Raw genomic sequence first — 20,693 nt, 5'->3', positions numbered from 1 at the left:
GCCTTTTTCAGTGGAAATATGAACTCATTTCTCTCGAGAACATGTCCAGGAATAGAATTACTGGGTCATGAGGTAGCCATGAAGGTAGGCATCTTTAGAAGATATTGCCAAACAGTTTTTTATTTATGTATTTATTTATTTGAGATGAATCTCACTCCGTCACCCTGGAAGAGGCTGGAGTACAGTGGTATGATCTCAGCTGACTGCAACCTCTGCCTCCTGGGTTCAAGTGATCCTCCCACCTCAGCGTCCCAAGTAGCTGGGATTACAAGCGTGCACCACCATGCCCAGCTAATTTTTGTATTTTTAGTAGAGATAGAGATTTCACCATGTTGGCCAGGCTGGTCTTGAACCCTTGGCCTCAAGTGATCTCCTGCCTCAGCCTCCCAAAGCACTGGGATTCTAGGTGTGAGCCACTGCGCCCGGCCCGAACAGTTTTTTTAAATAAGAGATCCAGTTGCTCCATAACCTTGCCAACGCTTGGCACTGTCAGTCTTTTTTAATCATTCTGGTAAGTGTGGTATCTTAATTTGCATTTATCTGATGAATAATGATGTTAAGCTATAATATATTCTTTACAAAAAGATTACACAACAAACCAAAATATTGACATTGGTGATCTTTGCAGAGGTGTGACAGTAGTTTTTGTTTTGCTGTTGTTTTTTGCAGCACAGTCTTTCTGTTTGCTAAGTTTTCTGCATTCTCTAAATTTAAATGCTTCATTTTTAAAATTATTTTTTAAATTATGAAATCCTTCCCAAAAGCCCATTTGTTTGTTTTTATAATAAGGTATAATAACCACAATAGTAATATTACAAGTAAAGTCACTAAGAATCATTTATTGAGCACCTGCTGTATATTCAGCATTGTGGGAGGAGCTGTGAAAGACACAGAACAGTACAGGGTGTGGTCCCTGCCCTCGAGAGGTTTACAGTCTAGGTGGAGAAACGGGAACCAGGACACATGGGGAGCCGAGAGAAAACAGTCCAGGCCAGTATGTTACAGGAGCTGGAAGGTGTTTGGGGTCAGACCCCAACACTCCAAGTACACTAAGCACTTCAGTGCCTCCAGGGGCTCAACGTTAGTGCCAGGAAAGACAACTACTCCCAGCCCCATATGAGCCCACGTGGCATGCCCTGTCCATAGCCTCTACTGCCACCATCTTAAAATGTCTGACTCCTTGTTCCGCTGCTAATCAAAGTGCAATGAACTGGGGAGGGATGGGGTGGATGAGGAAGGTCGCTGGACGATTTGAGGGGCCAGTGTCTCCCTCCTAGAAAGATCTACTCCCCCATCATATACCCCTAACACAGAGATAACCCCACTCAAGGGGGCCTGTGCCACCACATGGGACCCTCACCCCCACAGCTAGAGGAGGGGGCGGTCGCTGCTTGAGCTGCCTGAGGTAGAACTAGGGTGCCCTTCTTCTTGTGTGTCCCTTCCCCTTCCAGTCCATTGAGCTGGGGGTGGGGGTGGGACAGGCACCTCAGAGCCACCTGGAGCTGAGAGGGTACTGAAGGGAAAGGACAAGGGGGAGGGACAGCAGCAGAGGGGAATTGCAGAGCCCAGCTGGAGAAGAAGGGTAGCTGGGGCTCCTCAAAAGGTACAGGGGAGCCAAAGAGGGAAAAGGCTCAACACTGAGACGGGCTCCCCAGTGCAGGTCAGAGGGGCCATGAGGGCAGGCGGGGTGGTCTGCTCCAGGACCCCACCTTCCCCCTGCCTTCACAAGACAGAGGGGGGTATCAAGAGCCAGGAGGGTACCAGGTCCCCAGCTCAGCCCTAGGCTGTGCTCACTTCAGGGTCACCCTGCCCAACCTTAGAGGAGGTGAGGGGACTCCAAAGTTTTTGATGATGCCCCCACTCGGTGAGGCCCCTTCAAAGTGCCATCTGTTTACTTCTCAAATGAAAAAGAATTCAGGTCTGAGTGTCCAGGAAAGGGGGTGAATTTCATAACCGCCTGTGACAGCAATGGGAGGGAGCCACACCCCTCCAGAGGGTACCACCCAGCGGACGAGTGGGGAGGAGGAAGTAGCTGGCATGAAGCCGGCCCACCCAACCTCCAGGAGAGAGGAAAAGAACACGGGATGAGGAGGCTTTAAATAGTATTTCATAAAATAAAAATGCCCAGCACTCTTAGGAACCTCTCATTCAACCGCCTAGTTTTTGTTTAAATAATTCTAATGCCAGAGGCTGGGGGCAGGGGGCAGCCAGGGTATGTACATGAGGAGGTGTTTAAATTAAAACACAAATAATAATTAAGACACACAAACTGAGACTAAGGCAGAAGATGTAGAGGGGGCCTTTGAGGCCCTCGCGCTTCCAGGACTGCAGGCTTCCTGTGGGCGGATTAGGGCTTCCTCTTAGAGAAGATCAGCCGGCGTTTGGAGTGGTAGAAATCTGAGGAGAGACAGCAGAAGTCAGCCAGGCCAAGAAGAGGACGCGGCGGAGCTGCCCAACTGAGGAAGACAGTGGGGGGCCGGGACACCCTTCCCTGGGGCCAATGGGGCCGACTGCTGAGAACAGGAAGAACTCGGGGAACGTCCACTCTGTCTCTTGAGGGGTATTATGGAGTGTCCCACCATGCTTCACAGATGTGATTTTATCCATCACCGCACCCGCACCCATGGGTCTGCTCTAAGTCAAGCTGCCCAGCAGAGGAACCACTACTAGCTCTGTGTGCTTGTTTAAACAGACTACAATCAAATAAAATGAACAATTCAGTTCCTCAGTCACATGAGCTGTGTGTCAAATGCACAACAGCCGTATGTGGCTCGTGGCCCCTGTACCGGACACTCCCATCCCTGCAGAGTTACTGGACAGTGCTGATCTAGGGATTCTGTTACAAAATCCATGAAAGTGTTCAGCACAATGCCGGGCCCATATAAACGTCAGTAGTTGTTGTTATTATAATTAGTCTTGACCCAACTGCAAATTCACTTTGAGACCTTAGATAAATCACTCTACCTCTCTGAGCCTGGTTTCCTTGCCCTAAAAGGATGGCAAGGGGCTGGGCATGGTGGCTCACGCCTGTAATCACAACACTTTGGGAGGCTGAGGCAGGAGGACTGCTTGAGCTCAGGAGTTCAAGACCAGCCCGGGCAACATAGTGAGACCTTGTCTCTACAAAAACTCAAAAAATTAACCGGGCATAGTGGTGTGCGACTGTAGTCCCAGCTTCCCAGCTACCCAGGAGGCTGAGGTAGGAAGATCGCTTGAGCCCAGGAGTCTGAAGCTGCAGTGAGCCATGATCGTATCACTGCACTCCAGTCTGGCCAACAGAGTTAAGACACCTGTCTCAAAAAGAAAGGCGGGCAGGGTGACAAGAATGTCTTATGTTATAACATTGCTATAAGGACTAAATAAATCTACCTTAGAAGCTTGGCAAAGGGCCTGGCATAATGAACATTCCCAATAAATGTTAGCTAGTTGGTCTTTGCTGCCTACTTGCTGTGTGACCTCAGGGAGGTTGCTTCCCCTCTCTGGGCCTGTTTCCTTCTACCTAAGGAGCATGCCGGACCAGGACCAGACAGGTCAGCCCTTGGACCATGGATTCTGAGAATCCTGGTCCCTTACAAAGTCCTTCCCTGCACATGTCCTCACCTGTCATGCTGGTCTGCCGCCGTTTTCGACCCTGAGAGTCTCCAGGTCCACCTGGGGACCCTTCAGCCTGCTCCCCTGAGCGAGGCACAAGGGTACAAGACAGTGACAGGTCCACATGGTCTTCCTCTGCTGTCCCCTGCAGCAGAGCAGGTGAGGTGCCAGGCCGCCTGCCTCCTCCCAACTCATCCCGGCCTCGCCGGGGCCCCGTGGGAAGGTAGAGCTTGGGCAGGCCAAGGCCCCGCACACGCTCCCAGGCGAAGTCACCCTCCAGTGGTGTCTCGGTGACAAAGTCGAAGTTCCATCGCTCGCGGGCCTCCTGGATGCAGCCCGCCATTAGCGCATCACAGTCGCGGCTCAGCTGCTCGCTGTCCACCGGGCCGAAGAGGCGGCGGCAGGCCTTGCTGCCACATGGGTTCTGACGGACATCCCCAGCCGGTTCTGACATGGCGCCTGCAGCAGAGATACAAGGAAGGCCCTGGTCACAGAGGAGATTAGACACGATGTTACCTGGCCGGGCTTTGCTGTGTCACCTCAGGTGACGTCTTCCTACCAGAGGGTCTCTCTCACTCCTTCCAGCTGGTCTTCCTGCTTCCTTCCCACAGGAGGCCTGACCCCCACCAGCAGAGCTCAGCCAGCCTGGCACCCCAAGGTCACTGGGAGAGCAGGCAACTGAAGGGCAAGCTAATGTCAACAAAGGCAAGTCTATTGCAAGAGCAAGGACCAGGGTCCTGTTTGCCACCAGGTATTATCAGCTAAAATCAATTTGTTTTCCCCCCAGAGGTGTCCCTCATGGGTGTGAATGCCCCCCAAATATGTGTGAATTGCCAGAGTCCAGCAGTTTCCTAATCGCAGCCCTGGCCAGAAGGTCAATTCCCAAAAGAAGAAACAGTCTGACAGTTCCTCCAGCCTCCTAAGTCCCCCCACCCAGATCCCCAAGTAGGGTAACCCTGCTCTGCCAAGTAAAAGTACCCTGGACTTTGGGGCAAAAAGCACCCGGGTTGTGGTCCTAGCTGTGCCAGTTACTACGTAAGCTTTAAAAAGCCACTTAATGTCTCTAGGTCTCAGTTTCCTCATCCATAAATGGGGCCATGTACAAGTTTAAAGAGCATGGCTACAGACACATACTCAAGAAATTGATCACAGAGTCCATGCAGCAAGGCAGACAGAACAGAGCTGAATGAAAGGCTGTATCTTGGTGGTTAAGCAGGAGGGCTCTGGAGCCGATCATCTGGGTTGGAGTCCAGGTTTTACTAGGTGACCCTGGGCAAGCAACTTAACTTGTCTGAGCTCTAGTTTCCTCATCTATAAAATGGGGATAGTAATGGTGACTGTCTCAGAGGATAGACATGAGAATTAACTGAGTTAATGTAGGTAACGTGCCAGCAGCACTTCATATAGAGAAGTGCATTGAAAACAGAAGTATGATTATTCCTCTCTGCCTTCAGTTTTACTGAGCCTCCCCCCTATCACTTCCCCCTGCCAACTACCTCCTTCAGACAGCAGCTGACAGGTGCTGTAGGCTGAGGGCCTTTCCCAAGGATGTCGTCAGGCGGGTGGCCTAGGGGTAAGGAGGGGCCGGGCGGGGCAGCGCAAGGGATGATTTCTCCCAGGCTGAGCCACATCCTGCCAGGCACATCAGGTGATCTGAAGTCTAGACACCTGGCAGCCCCTGCCTTGTGTTGCCTGTGTCCAAGGAACCCGTTTTGCAGGCAAAAAGAAAATTAAAGGTGGCTGGTCTACCTGGCTCCTCTCCTCCCCCTTCAGGAGAGGGAAAACGGAGAGTGAGTTTGCCCATGAGGGAGCCCTGGCACCTACCTGCCTGCTCTGGCTTGACTCCAGGGCTGAGTGACTGCACGACCTTGGCAGCAACTGGGTTTTCCTAGGGACAAGTCCCAACTTGCAGGCTCTGGGGGTGAAAGCTCTGCTGAGTCCTCCTGAGGCAGGAAGCCCGGGACACATGCCACATCTGCTCCACCCCACCTCACCCCACTGCTTGTGATCAGTGGAGCCCACAGTTTCACGTCCCAGCTGGTTGGGAGAGGAGGCTCTTGGTAACTTCACACCAAGTTTAAAGGGCAGGAGATGGAAGAGATATGAGACTTGCCCCTGAGTCATACAGCTAAAAAGGCCAAAGGCCACTGCCCCATAAAGGGGTCACCCAGTACAGTGGACATAGCCCTCAAATAACCTCTATCCACCCTCTGCTAGGCATGAGTTGGGATTTATTTATATATTTTCATGTTTGGGAGCTGTTCTAAGCAGTTTAAAAATATCAATCCCCCTAAAAAGTGGATATCTATTAGCTCCCTTTTTACAGAAGAGGCAACCAAGGCTCAGATAAGTTAAGTAACTTGCCCAACATCACACAGTTAATAAGTGGCACAGCCAGGATCTGAACCCAGGACTGTTTGCCCTGAGTCCTATGCTGTAGTATTGAACCCCACTCCCTCTCTAATTTTGAGGTTTCTTAACCAGAGAGGCCCATCACAATCACTTGGGGAGGCCAGGGGCAGTGGCTTATTACTGTAATCCTAATACTCTGGGAGGCAGAGGTGGGAGAATCATTTGAGCCCAAGGGTCCAAGACTAGCCTGGGCAACTAGCTGAGACCCTGTCTCTACTAAAAATAAAAATAAATAAAAATTAGCTGGGTGGTTGGGTGCAGTGTCTCACGCCTGTAATCCCAGCACTTTGGGAGGCCGAGGAGGGCGGATCATGAGGTCAGGAGATTGAGACCATCCTGGCTAACACGGTGAAACCCCGCCTTTACTAAAAATACAAAAAAAAATTAGCCGGGCGTGATGGCAGCGCCTGTAGTCCCAGCTACTCGGGAGGCTGAGGCGGGAGAATGGCGTGAACCCGGGAGGCGGAGCTTGCAGTGAGCCGAGATCACGCCACTGCACTCCAGCCTGGGTGACAGAGCGAGACCGCCTCTCAAAAAAAAAAAAAAAAAATCTGGGCATGGGGGCGGGGGGATCACGCCTGTGGCCCCGGTTACTTGGGAGGCTGAAACAGGAGGACTGCTTGAGTCCAGGATGGTGCCATTGCACTCCAGCCTGGGTGACAGAGTGAGACTCTGTCGAAAGAAAGAAAGAGAGAGAGAGAGAGAGAAAGAGAGAAAGAGATAAAGAAAGAAAGAAAGAAAGAAAGAAAGAAAGAAAGAAAGAAAGAAAGAAGAAAGAAAGAAAGAAAGAAAGAAAGAAAGAAAGAAAGAAGAAAGAAAGAAAGAAAGAAAGAAAGAAAGAAAGAAAGAAAGAAAGAAAGAAAGAAAGAAGCACCTAGGGAGTTTTTTCAAAATATAGATTGCTGAGGCCCTGCCTCCTGAGACCAACTTAATCCAAATTGAAGATTTAAGCAAGTGTTTGGCACAGTTCCTCAGATGGGCACTCTTGGGGTGCCAGCTAAGCGGAAACACACTGGTGTGTTTGAAATGGACATTCTGGGTCTCAATACATCATAGGCACAAGGAGGAGGAGCCCGCCTAGGGCTTCATCAAGGAGCTGGATATTCCCTGGCTCCCGGGAGCTCAAGACAGGACTAGGATCTAGGCAGGCACCCTCTCCTCTTCTACCACCCCTCCTTCTCTTATGGCTCTCATAGGCCTCTCCTCCCCCATCAAAATCTGCTCTCATGCTCATAATAACTTTCAGCCCAAAGAAAACTCAGAAACGCAAACCCTTGTTTTAGAAACAATTAAAAATAGCCTCCTTTATTGGCCTTCCTGCCTTAGACTTCAGCCATATTTTAATTTCCAGTAAGAACTCAGTGAATACTGTTGAACCTAAGGAGTGCTCCTTTGAAGGGGTGGTAATGGCATAGGGGTTGATCTCGGATGAGCCCAGGAGTAGCCGCGGCGGTTCGCGCCGGCCAGCCCCACTCCGCGGGAAAGCCTGTGTGCTATTCCCGCCAGGGCCGGGAGGGGGCGCCGGCCTCCAGGAAATCACGCGCGGGGTGGGAGGTGCGTGGGCAGAGCCTCGGACCGCTGGAGGGAGTAGTGATGAGTCAGTTTCCTGCAAGGCGCTGCTCGCCCGCCAAAACTCTGCTTCCACTCCGGCTGCGCGTCACCCTGGGGTGGGGAGGGGGAGAATGGGAGGGGACCGGGGGGCCGCGAACACGTCACGCTGAGCCGGCCAGGCTTCCGAAACTCCCGCCGCTGTTGGGAAACCGCGCGCTCTTGTGCCGTCTCTGACACACACACACACACACACACACACACACACACACACACACACACACACACGCCCGCGCAGACACGCGCGCGCGCGCGCGCGCCGGGAGCCGGCCCCTCCACCTTATCTCCACGCCCAAAGCACGGGATGAGTCAGATCCCTGGAAAATAAAAATAGACGGGAGCAACGAAAACAAAACCGCTCGCAAGTCCTCCCAGAAACGCGACGTGGAGGGAGGCAAGGAGAGGGGAAGCTGCCTGGGCGCCCCAAGTTCCAAACCCAGCTCCAAGATGCTTTTCCTCACGAAGAGGGCGCAAGTGTCCCCCAGGGGTTTGGGACGGAGAGGACGCGCTGTGGTCCGCGCCAGGCGGCGGCGCCCCAGGGGGCGACTCGCCCCCCTGCTCCGCTCAGCCCTGTCGCTTTCGGAGAAGGAATCTGGGCTAGGTCGGGAAGCCCTGAGCCCCCGAGGCAGCTGATGGAGGCCCTGAGCAGCGTCGTGCCCCCAGACCCCCCACCCCTCAAAGACATGAACCCTCCCCGCCTCCCATCCAGGCGTGGGCTCCGCTCTCGCCCCGGAGTCCAGCGCCCCGACCCGAGGGCAGGCTGGGCCGCGATTCTCCCGGCCGCGGTGGGAAAGAGGTAGAGGAGACCCTTGCCCTTCCCCGAGTGACAGGCTGGTTAGAGCCCGCCCGGCGCAGGGCCGTGACTCCCCGACCCCTACAGCGCGCCGCGGAGCGGGGACCCGACGCGGTGTCCCGGACCTCCAGTGCCCGGCTTCCTTGGGAACAAACTGTTCCAGCCAAATAGGTCACTGTGCCGATGGGAGGACGGAGACCGCGAAGGGGCAGGGGAGAGGGCTTCTGGAGTCCCACTGTACCCCATCCCGGGCGGGGTTCTGACCTCATACAGTCCGTTCCCTGGGGTCTCCTTGTCACAGTGAGTCACCTCCTCGCTAGTCCTTAGGGGACGGGTCCTGGCACATTCCCAAGGGCCAGGAAACAGCCCGCGCTGACCTCAGCGCTCAGCCAGGTGGTGGACACAGTGGCGTAAAGGACCTGAACCTGGGACCTGGGCCAGGGAGGCGCAGATTGGATCCCAGAGCCACCCGGGACCGATCCTAGACGAACTTACTCCACTCCGCTTTCCTCGCCCTTCCTGGGCCCCTCCAGGGACACGGACTTCATCCCCACGCCACGAGCAAACTGCGCCTGGGGCCTGGAGCCAACCGCAGCCAAAGGCGAGCTCCCAGAACGGTCCCGTCCACGCCCTCCCTCGCCCCGGCTGGGTTTCCAGGGGCGGGGAGCGTGGCCAGGGATTCCTGTACTTGTAATCCCGCTCTCCGCCCGGGGTCTCCGGCACATCCCGACCCTCGTCACCCACGCACTTAGAGACACCGTGTGCGCAAGCCGAGCGCGCACCGACCCACTCCCGTCATTCACCTGCCGCAGAAACACCTGTGAACGCAGCACACACCCGCGAACACGCATCCTCGCGGACACGGAGGGACACACGCGGGCACGCTTGGCTCGGCTCTGGGCCGCCGGCCCGGGGTCCCCTGTTGTCTGCCGCCGCTCTCTCACCTCCTCTGAGTGCCTCGGTGCCTCGGCGAATCCGCGCCCAGCTCTGGCTCCACAAGGAACTGACTTCGGCAGCTGCTCACACCTCAGCTGGCGCAGCTCAGCGCGGCCCTGATATACAACCGCCCCGCCCGGGACCGCCTCAAGGAGGCGGGACCCGCGCTCGGCCCACCGCGCCGCCCGGGACCGCCCTCCCCGGGGCCCAGGCTCCTGGCTGCCCAGCGCCGAGCCAGCTGAGCCTGGCCGAGTTCCAGCAGGCCAGCCGGTCCCGGAACCTCGCGTGCTGCAGGAGGGCACTTCCCTCCTCCCCCAGTCCCTCGCCTGCGTTGGTGCGCTGGACACATTTCCCCACGAAGTGAGCCACAAATCTGGCTTTTTTTACTTGGAGAATGAGTTGGCACTCTCCAGGAGGACACAGCACTGTTAGAATGAGCCCCCTTTCTGGCTCACCGCTGACCCACTCTGGCAGGCAAGGATTTACCCAATGCAGCTGAAAAGATCAGGAGGATGACATTAATAAATAAAAATTCATAAATAATGAAAACGATGCACCTCTCTGCAATTTCCAGAAAAGCCCCACAATATCACCTCTATTCCCACTGATCCCTCACTAGGTCACCTCTCCCAGAAGCAGCTGGAGCACCTAGACACCCCAACAAAGCATCTTGAGGCCAGAATGATTTTTCAGTCCCGTTTATTTCATAGATGAGGAAATTGAGGTCCACTGAACTTAAGTATACAAAGTTGTTGATTGTCACATGCTTCCGGGAAGGAGGGAATTGGAGAGACTGCCAAAAAAGGGCAACCTGATCTCCAGGGAAACAGAAGAATTGGACATTGAACCAATCTCCCTACACCCTACACTCACCTGAACAGAAGAAATCCCTGTGGTTGCAGCAGCTTTGTTGGCCAGGAAGGGGAGGATTTGACGAGTGAGTTGTCTGTCTCCTGAATACTCCCCACATAGCCCCTATACACTGCTGGGGAAACTGGGGCTCAGAGAAGTCTGGTGACCTAACTCAGATCATGCAGCAAAGAAATGACTATAGTTGGAACACAGGACTTTTGCCTCCTGCCCAGGGGTCTCTGCTTGTCATCCTTTATTTCTGTGGCTCCAAAATGACAAAAATGCCAAATAACCCTCATTTGCAGATGGTTTATGGAGATGACATAAATAAAGGACAATTCTGGAAGCATCTACTGGTTCTCTGACAGACACAGAAATGAGTGATGTGTCTATCCGCTCCCATCTACCTCACACCCCTGACCTCCCTTGGACTTCACCTTTGCCTCCTTTCTGCGCCTGAAACATTTGTAGTTTTGCTTTTAAAAAATTGCAGAGGATGGATTGTTCATCTGAACAGAAATCCCACTAAAAAATAGAACCCGGGCTTGGAGCAGCTACAATTACTGACATCTCAGGCTGCTCAGAGTCTGGAAATCTCTGCCCAGACATGCCCAGTCTTCTTCCTCTAACGCAGCTGACCTCGGGCAGGACAGGCTTCTTTCTCCTCTGCTGTGGGGATGGGAGCCCGGGTAGGGGTGGGAGGACACAGCAGCAGACCCCCTTGGCCTGCCTCGCCCTGGAGTCAGGCCAGGATTGTGGCTAAACCCCAGAAAGGCCACGGCACAGCCTCAGGACCCCACTCTAAGCACCAGTGCTGTCTGCACCTTCGCTCCTATACATCCAAACCATCCAAAGGGCTGGTTGTCAAATGTCCAGCAGAGGACAGGCACCTTCTCCCACTGCCTTGAAGCCCCTCTGCTTTCAGGCATTTCAAATAGACTAGACATTGTCTGTCTGTTTACTTTGGGGAGAAAATTTTTTTTAATAAAGGCTTGTAATGAATTATTTAAATTTTTGTGGTACTGAGCTTCACAATGAAATAATTCTTTTTGTTGTTGTTTTTGGGAAAGAATTTTTTTTATAACTTCTAGCTCACCACCACCATGACATTCAATATTTCTTAAGTACTTACTAAGTGTCTAGTACTATTCAGTGCTTTTAAAAAAAAAGTTTGCAACCATGCACTTGAATGTGTACCCAGACACACTCTAAGGGAGGACCTCTGCCCTGAAGAAGGCAAGGGAGCAGGCTGTTAAAAGTCACACACAAAACCTGACTCCCAGCACACACTCACACAAGCACACATGCATCAGATCCCAGCCCTGTCCCAAGGATCTGCTGGCAGATCACATACCCTGTTCAGAGTAACAGGCTAAGGTTTACCTGGGGTCTCTAGAGGTCTACTGTCTCCTACCATCCCCTTCCTCACCTGAAAACAGGCAGCCCAAGGACAAAATAGCCACCAGCCTCTTCTATGCCAGAGCTCAACATGTTGGGACATGTTCCTGACGGCCAGAAAGCCAATCAGAGCCACAGCCTGCTGCCCAAGCATGTTCCTGGGAAACAGGCAGCATAGGGATGGAGGGAGGCTCAGCCTGGGGGACAAGAGTGCCCAGACCAGCCCCCTCCCCAGAGTGCGGTGGAGCAGCATGGGGTAGGGGAATGGTGAAAGGTGGAAAGCCCAAGCCTGAAGAAGGAGGATGTGAGGAAGGCTCAGTGGTGGCTGCAGAAGCTGCCTAGGAAGGGAGAGGAAGTGCTGGGAACAATGTCACCATTTCTCAGAAAGAGACTGGGGAGTCCCAAATAGGGGCAGTCAGCTTTCAGAGGAATTCACCTTCACACAGGCTCCCAAGAAGTGAGACCCCAGAGAAGAGGCGGAACAAAGATAGAACATTATTGAGCAGAGGCAGCCCTGGCTTTTTGTTTTCATTTTGTTTTTTTGTTTTGTTTTGTTTTTTGAGACAAAGTCAGCAGTGGCACAATCTCAGCTCACTGCAGTCTCCGCCTCCCAGGTTCAAGCAATTCTGCCTCAGCCTCCCGAGTAGCTGGGATTACAGGCATGCACCACCACGCCCAGCTAATATTTGTATTTTTTTTTTTGCACAAAAAGTTGGATTTATTGTTTCTGACAAGTGGCTAGTAATTTTCAGTTTGCTCATGTTCCTAGCATCACAAATCTGAAGTACAATTTTGCTTCTCAATTAAAAATATATACTGGCCGGGTGTGGTGGCTTACGCCTGTAATCCCAGCACTTTGGGAGGCCGAGGCGGGCGGATCACAGGGTCAGGAGTTTTGAGACCAGCCTGGCCAATACGGTGAAACCCCGTCTCCATTAAAAATACAAAAATCAGCCGGGCATGGTGGTGGGCGCCTGTAGTCCCAGGTATTCAGGTGGCTGAGGTGGGAGAATCGCTTGAACCTAGGAGGCGGAGGTTGGAGTGAGCTGAGATCATGCCACTGCACTCCAGCCTGGGTGACAGAGCGAGACTCCGTCTCAAAAAAAAAACATATAAATCTTTGTGTAAAATGAAAAAAAATCAAGGCATAAAAATTTCATTGTGTTCTACATTTTTAAATATAAATTGCCTCCTTTAAAATATTTTCATCCATTCATTCAAAAACCTTTTAACTTCAACTGTCCAATTTAAGATAGAGTGAAGACATTTTTGAGTATCTGAACTAAGCATTGTCTTGACTGAAACAAAGTAAGAACTCTATGAGAGTCCTTGTGGGCCTCCCGGTCATGCCTTTCCATAGATAGGGAACCTCATCTTTGTTGGTCATCACACCTGCTATGTCTAAATGTGCCCACTTAGGATGAGTCACGAATTCTTTCAGGAATGCCACAGATGTACATGCTCCCGCAGATCTATATTTTCCAATGTTGTTAACATCAGCCAGCTGGCAATCTACAACCTGTCTTGTATAATGTTTGAAGAGAGGCATCCTCCAGACACGGTCACCTGTTTCAATGCTGGCCTCGAAGAGCTTGTTCCAGAGCCAGGATGAATTGGTAAAGACCCCAGTGGCACCTGACCCCAAAGCTACATCTATGACACCTGTTAAGGTAGTGGCATTGAGGATGACCTTCGGGTTAAATGTGTGCACGTAACAGAGCGCATCAGCCAGTATGAGCCTCCCCTCGGCATCAGTGTTATCCTGGATGGTCTTCCCGTTCCTGGCTCTAACAACATCCCCCAGCTTGTTGGCCTTGCCGCTGGGCATATTTTCACAAAGAGGGGCCAGACCTATAATATTAATGGGCAAATTGAGCTTTGCAGCAGACACAATGGCTGAGCATATAGTTGTAGCTCCTCCCATGTCGGCCCTCATGAGGTCCATATTTGCAGAAGCCTTGATGGAGATACCACCACTGTCAAAGGTAATTCCTTTCCCAACAAACAAGGGGTGGTTTGTCTGCATTGGGGCTGCCTATGTAGTGAATTTCCAAGAAGACTGAGGGCTCGTCAGATCCTTTGGCCACACTGAGGAATGATCCCATTGCCTGTTCCTCAATCCAAGACCTGGGTCTGATATGAACCTCGGTTTACTACTAGCACTTTTGAGATTCTTCTCAATAATTTCGGCAAATCTGGTTGGCATCATCTCGCTGGCTGGCGTCTCCATCATGCCAAGTTCTGCCCAGAAGCAAACAGGACTCCTTTCTGCCAGGCCTCCTGATCCCCAGTTCCATAGAGCTTCACCGACATAGCCATCTTTTTTTGCTTTAGGTCATCGTATTCATAGAGACCAAGCACCGCGCCCTCCTCAGCAGCCTGAGCGTCTCCACAGGGATCCACCTCCACGGAAGGGAGCTCCAGGTCTTGAATCTGCCTGCATCCTGCTGCAACAGCAGCTCTGATGTTTTCTTTGCCTTCCTGCCAGTTTTCCTGTTCGTCGATTCTGGCTGCCTTTTTGCCGAGGCCAACTAGCACCACGCTGGGGAAGTCCTGATGCAGACCATAAAAGGTTCGAGTCTTGCCTGCCTTCAGAGGTGGTCCAGATATGTTCAAAGTCTCTCTCAGCTTTCCAGCTATCAATTTATCAAGATTCTCTCCTGCACTTGTGAACTGTGGCACATCATCTTCTTTTTCTTTGGAATAGATTCCTAAAACAAGGCCCTTCGTCATGTCTGCAGCGGAGAGACCCCGGCTCCCGAAACATCTCACGGCCGGACGTCAGACAATGACTCGCCCCACCCAATGTTTGTATTTTAGTAGAGACAGGGTTTCTCTATGTTGGTCAGGCTGGTCTCAAACCTCGACCTCAGTTGATCTGTCTGCCTCGGTCTCCCAAAGTGCTGAGATTACAGGCGTGAGCCACTGCGCCCAGCCTATTTTTATTTTTTATATATTTTTTGAGATGGAATCTTGCTCTGTTGCCCAAGCTGGAGTGCAGTGGCGTGATCTCGGCTCACTGCAACCTCCACTTTCTAGGTTCAAGCGATTTTCCTGCCTCAGCCTCCCGAGTAGCTGGGATTACAGGCATGTGCCACCATGACTGGCTAATTTTTGAATTTTTAGCAGAGACGGGGGTTTCGTCATGTTTCATCATGTTAGCCAAGCTGGTCTTGAACTCCTGACCTCAAATTATCTGGCTGCCTCAGCCTCCCAAAGTGCTGAGATTACAGGTGTGAGCCACCATGCCAGGCCTATTTATTTATTTATTTATTTATTTTTGAGATGGAGTTTCACTCTGTCGCCCAGGCCGGAATGCAATGGCGCAATATCAGTTCACTGCAACCTCCACCTCCCAGGTTCAAGCAATTCTCCTGCCCCAGCCTCCCAAGTAGCTGGGATTACAGGCTCCTGCCACTATGCCTGGCTAATTTTTTTGTAGTTTTTAGTACAGACGGGTTTCACATGTTGGCCAGGCTGGTCTCAAAGTCCAGAAATCAAGTGATCCGCCTGCCTCAGCCTCCCAAGTGCTGGGATTACAGGCACGAGCCACCACGCCTGGCCAGGCCTATTTATTTTTATTTTTAATAATTTTTTTAAGGCTAGTTAAATGAAGCAGTGGGAGTGGAGAAGGAGCAAATAAATCTATAACTAAATATACAAAATTATCTGGACATGGTGGTGCATGCCTGTAATCCCAGCTACTTGGGAGGCTGAGGCAGTAGAATCACTTGAACTCTGGAGGCGGAGGTTGCAGTAAGCTGAGATTGCGCCATTGCACTCCAGCCTGGGCAACAAGAGCAAAACTCTGTCTCAAAATAAAGAAAGAAAGAAAGAAAAGAAAAGACATGTATTCTTACTGTGAGGCTCTGTTCTTCATTAAATATGATCTTAAAAGCAAAGTGCTTAGCCTGGCACATAGAAATCACTCCATGAATATTAGTTATAATGATAATTGCTGTACAAACATCCCCAGGAAAGGCATCCCTTGGAATTTAGTAATTATCTATATTTTAGTGGGTATCTTAGGTAGGTTTCCCAGAAAACACATTCTGACATAGAGTTTTGCTTGAAGGAAGTTTATTGGGGAGTGCATTCACAATCAACACTTGTCTGGATATAAAAGAAACAGAATTGGGCAGAGAGAAGAACTGGGAACTGATGGAGGCTGGAGGCCCAGAGAGGCCTTGGCTGATCCCACCAGGAGCCCTGGAGCTGGGATGGTCCTGCAGAGTTCGCTGAATTGAAGCATGAGAGCTAGGCCCTTACACCCTGGGTTTCCAAACAGTCATCTAAACGTGGCTGCCCCTGCAGTAGGGGAGTGCATGCCCTCGGGCAAGAGAGCTTCCTCCTCTAAGGCCAAGGAACGACTTGGCTGTAACCATCAGCAACCAACACTCATGGCAGCCATTGTGGAAGACAAGTGCCTGGCTCTTGCAGAAGCTTCTGGGTGGTACAGTGCAGAGGGAGTAAGTTGATCAGATCATTTAGGGACTAGAAGGCAGTGAGGAAACGCTGTGAACACAGGCCACCTGAGGGGTGAAGGCCTCTTTGTGCCTTTGCACAAATCTTCCTCTCTTGGTAAAATGAGTGTCCCTGACCAACTTGCCCCACCTCCACTCCATTCTTCACCTTTGAATTCCTATTGATTCTTCATAACCCAACACATGTGACTTGGGGTGAGGCCTTCTCGGGGCTCCCTCTGCTCCCAGAGCTCCCACTGAGCAAGACTCTCCACTGTGCTTTGCCCTCTTGCTTGGTTTATGTGTCTACTGAATCCTCTGAGCTGGGCACTTAGAGGGGCTGAGTCCATATTTTATTCATCTTTGTACCTTGGAGAGGCCTACCAGCTTCAGCTGGGAACTCAGTGAATGTTTATTGAAGGGTCATTTTTGGCCTGTACTGTGAGGTTAGGCTTCAGTGCTGCTGCCTTGAGCCCTCTCTTTTATTTATTCATTTGTCCATTCATTCATTCGTTTTAAAAAATAATTAACACTCACTGCTCAAACCAAAAACTAGAATATTACAAATCACTGACACTTTCTTGTGTGTTCCACCCCTACCCCAAAGTGAACACTACCTTGCATTTTATGTATAACTTTTTTTGTTTTAAATAGTTCTATCACATGTGGCCAAGACAGTAATGCTCAGCCATTTTTCCAGGTGTTCTCCAACATTTTCCAGCCCCACTTACAGTGTAGATGGGATCATGCGACTAGTCCTAGCTGATGAAATGTGAGCATAAGTGACATTTGTCTCTTTAGAGCTGAGGCCAGGTGAAATTCTCGAGCCTTTCTGTCCTTCACAGTTGTGGCAAAGGTGAGGTCTCATGTCCCAGGTGGTGCAATGGTGCCACTCCAACATGGTGGAGCCTCCATCAGCCTGGATCCCTGAGTGAATGCGTGGAGCAGAGTGCCCCACCAACTTCTATGGGATATGTATATAAGAAAAAAGTAACCATTTGTGTGTGAAGTCACTGAAATGTAGAGGTTATTTAATACTGAAGCATAACCTAACCTAATATTTATCCATGTAGTTGTGGGTGGTTGTGGTTTGTGGAAGTCAATGTCTCCCAGTGAGGTATACCTCTGGGTATTCACACTGTTTTGTAGTTGCCTCCCCTTGAACATTTCTGGCTTGTGACTCTTTTAGCCAATAGAATGGGACAGAAGTAACCCTGTGCCCATTCCAGACCTAAGCCTTAAAAAGGTATAGAAACTTCTACTGCTTTTGTATTCTTAGGGACCTTAAGCCACCATGTAAGAAGTTTGATTACTCTGAGACCATCATGCTGTGAGAAGTCTTGTGGAGAGGTCACACGCCGGATAACCAAGGCCCACTAGCTAAGAGTTCCAGCAGATCTCCCAGCAGACAGTCAGCATCAACTTGCCAGCCATAGGAGGACCATTTTGAGAGTTGATCCCCCAGCTCCAGTTGAACCTCCCCAGGTGGAGCCACATGAAGTAGAGACAAGCCATCCCCAGTAAACCCCGACTGAATTATAGAATGTGAGCAAACAAATGATAGTGGTTGCCACTGTGTTTTAACATGATTTTTTAGGCAGCAATGCGTAACTTAAACATGATTCAATCGTTTTCCGGTTTCTATGTTATTTACTTATTTATTTTGAGACAGGGCCTCAATCTGCCGCCCAGGCTGGAGTACAGTGGTGTGATCATGGCTCACTGCAGCCTTGACCTCCCAGCCTCAAGCAATCCTCCTACCTCAGCTCCCAAGTAGCTGGAACCACCTATGCACACCACGAAGCCTGGCTAATTTTTTTTTTTTTAAATAGAGGTGGTGTCTCCCTATGTTACCCAGGCGGTCTCAAACACCTGGGCTCAAACTTCAGCCTCAATCTCCCAAAGTCTTGGGATTACAGGCATGAGCCACCATGCCCGGCCCATTTTCAGTTTTTTAAATATCCAATTATTCCTTCTCCTATCAATGGGTTTGGGTTATCACCAATTTTTGTTATTATACATAGGGCTACTATAAGTATTTTTATCCATGTTTCTAGGACACATGTGCAAAAGTTTCTGGCTATACACCTAGGAGTCGAGTTGCCCCATAATCACTCTGTCAGGAGAAGCATGATTGAAGAAGTAGCCACACCGGGTATCTGGGCCTCACTGTCTATCTGTGTCTTTTAGGATTATTGGAACGAGTCTAAAGCCCTGAACACATATTGGGGATTATCATTGTTTGCATTTTTGTGTAGAAACAAAAAGTAATCCAAAGGAATGAAGCCCTAATGGAGGAATTTCAACGATTGTGACACCTGAGAATAGACATTTGGCAGCAAAGGGAGCTGCTCACAGATTCTGAATTCAGTCCTGTGAGCTGCCTTCAAAGCTCCCAAGACACCCCCTCCAGGTCCCTTAGCTCACAACAGCCTTCTGGATGATCCCAAAATAATAGGAATTGGGCACTTTGATTTTTTCTTCTTCCCTAACATATTTTTTAAACCCCTCCCAAGAAAAAGCCTCAGCATAGGCTGAGGGGCTTGGGTTCAGGGCCTCTGATTGCACAGCAGTGTGGAGTCTCAGTGACGTCAGGTTTCAGATCCATTCTCTCACTCCTCACCATCCACATGCTCCTCCCTCCCCCAACCAGGGCAGGGGTATTAGACGCTTATACAGACAGAGAAATGGAGACCCTAGGAAGTGCTGGCTTCGGCTAAGGGGACACAGACCAGGGTCAGGGCAGATCCGGGGCTCTGGCCATGGCCGCAGCCCTTCTGCTCCCCCTCCCATCAGCTGCTTGTCCTTGCCTTTGCTTCCCTAGGGTGGCTCTAAGTGTCATCTGTAATTGTAATGCCATCGGGGCTACTGTGGAATGCGACAGCTGCAACCCCCAAGCCCCAAATGCTAGTGGCCACACTAGAGCCAAGTTCAGAGCCAGGGAGGAGATGTCATTCCCTCTTCCCTATCCTCAGTGGTTTCTAACAACCCTGTAACTGCTGGGAGCAATCATGGCTGATGTCTCCTCCTACGCCCATCCAAGCAGCTTAGGACTGGACTTATGAAGAAAAGTCAGGGTGTGTGATAGGACGACACTAGCTCCTGTAATAAATAAACTCTCACATTTCAGTGACAAGCCAAATACAAGTTTATTTCTCACTCACATATGAATCCAATAGAGGTGTTCTGGTGGGCAGGTGGCTGCCCTCCGTGTGGTGATTCAGGCTCTTAGGTTCTTTCCACCATGTGGCTCCACCATTCCCTGGGGCCTCATGATCTCTGACTGCAGCTGGAGGTAGGGGAAAGTGCCAAAGAAGCCACGTGCATTTCTTCACACCAGGCTCAGAAGGGACTGGCATCATCTCCCACCCACGTTCCATTGGTGAGAACTTGGATGCACCCCCGGATGCACAGGTCAATGTAGTCCCCAGAGGGCCGCACAGATTTGTGATGACCCACTAGCCATCTCCATCAAAGCTGGGAGCACGGCAGACAGGACTCCTTCCTCTCCCCCATCTTCTGGTAAGAGGGTCTTTTCCTACTGAGTCTCTGGACGCAGCCACAAGAATAAGAAGAATGCCACCTGTGCAGAACATGAACTTGGACCTCAATATCTTCATGTCTAAAACGGGTGCTTTCATAGCTATAATCTTACCATTCTCCGGAGAGATTGAGAAAAATGAGGTAGGCATGATCCTCTTCAGTTCCCAAAGGAGGAAACCAGGCCACAAAGAGACAGTGAGACTAGCCTAAAGTTACACAGCAGGACCCAATTTCCTCCTTCTGGTACACAGCTTTTCCTTTTTCTTTTTAAACTAGTCAACGTCAAAGTCTGGGGCCACACACTGCCTCACTCCTGTAATACCAGCACTTTGAGAGGCCGAGGCACGGGGATCACTTGAGCCCAGGAGTTAGAGACCAGCCTGGGCAACATGGTGAAAACCCATCTCTACAAAAAAATACAAAAATTAGCCAGGTGTGGTGGTACACACCTGTGGTCCCAGCTACTGGGGAGGCTAAGGTAGGAGCCCAGGAGGTCGAGACTGCAGTGAGCCAAGATTGTGCCACTGTACTCCAGTCTGGGCAGCAGAGTGAGACCCTGTCTCAAAAAAAAAAAAAAAAGGAGAGACACAGGAAACAGTGGCAATGGCTGCCTCTGGAGAGAGGAGCAGGTCCATTCTGTTACCCCCTCCAGGGCACCATTAGGAAGCCTGGGTGGACAGCACCCACCACTGGAGTTGTGCTGTGCACAGCCTGTCTGTCTTGGGGTGTAAAGTAGGCTTGTTCTTCTTAATATATATTTTTAAATCGTTAATACCATCTTAGATAATAATTAACACAATTAAAATACATATTCCAAGTGCCAGCCCTATCTCAACCCACTGAATTAAAATTGGATAAGGGTCCGCCGGCTGCACAAGTGTACAGATATTTTGAAAAAATCTCCCCAGGTAATTGAAAGCTCCCCAACCTCCATCCTCAAGGCTTGGGAAGCCTGATTTAGTCTCTCCTTGCACAGGCCCCTCTATCTCAGTTCTAGAAGTCTCAACAGACCCTTTAACCCCTGGGAGACTGAGTGAACTAGGAATAGATTCTGCCACTGAACAGGGAGGAGGGAAGGAAGGAGTGAGCCAGGGTTT

The 20,693-nt window shown here is 50.8% G+C and overlaps 1 protein-coding gene and 1 pseudogene across 3 annotated transcripts; both read right to left on the bottom strand.

The window, feature by feature from the left end:
• Window positions 1-819: 819 nt before the first annotated feature.
• CDKN1A (cyclin dependent kinase inhibitor 1A) lies at window positions 820-9,424 on the bottom strand. Of its 3 annotated transcripts, none has more exons than XM_055390301.2 (3): window positions 9,349-9,424; window positions 3,601-4,050; window positions 820-2,397 (listed from the first exon to the last, which is right to left on the bottom strand). In XM_055390301.2, exons 2-3 carry the CDS (start codon window positions 4,043-4,045, stop codon window positions 2,348-2,350), a joined length of 495 nt encoding a protein of 164 aa, XP_055246276.1. In that variant the 5' UTR covers window positions 4,046-4,050; window positions 9,349-9,424; the 3' UTR covers window positions 820-2,347. The 3 variants fall into 3 exon arrangements, with proteins under 3 accessions (XP_055246276.1, XP_055246275.1, XP_063563634.1); XM_055390300.1 differs by lacking the exon at window positions 9,349-9,424 and adding an exon at window positions 9,208-9,342; XM_063707564.1 differs by lacking the exons at window positions 820-2,397; window positions 9,349-9,424 and adding an exon at window positions 2,416-2,693.
• A 3,434-nt stretch (window positions 9,425-12,858) lies between these two features.
• Window positions 12,859-14,382, bottom strand: LOC101129893 (cytosol aminopeptidase-like; annotated as a pseudogene).
• Between the last annotated feature and the right edge of the window lie 6,311 nt (window positions 14,383-20,693).

The sequence above is a fragment of the Gorilla gorilla genome, chromosome 5 (assembly GCF_029281585.2).
Source record: "Gorilla gorilla gorilla isolate KB3781 chromosome 5, NHGRI_mGorGor1-v2.1_pri, whole genome shotgun sequence".
Taxonomy (NCBI): domain Eukaryota; kingdom Metazoa; phylum Chordata; class Mammalia; order Primates; family Hominidae; genus Gorilla; species Gorilla gorilla.
Note: the sequence above shows the minus strand (reverse complement) of the source record. Positions and strands in the feature narration are given on the sequence as shown.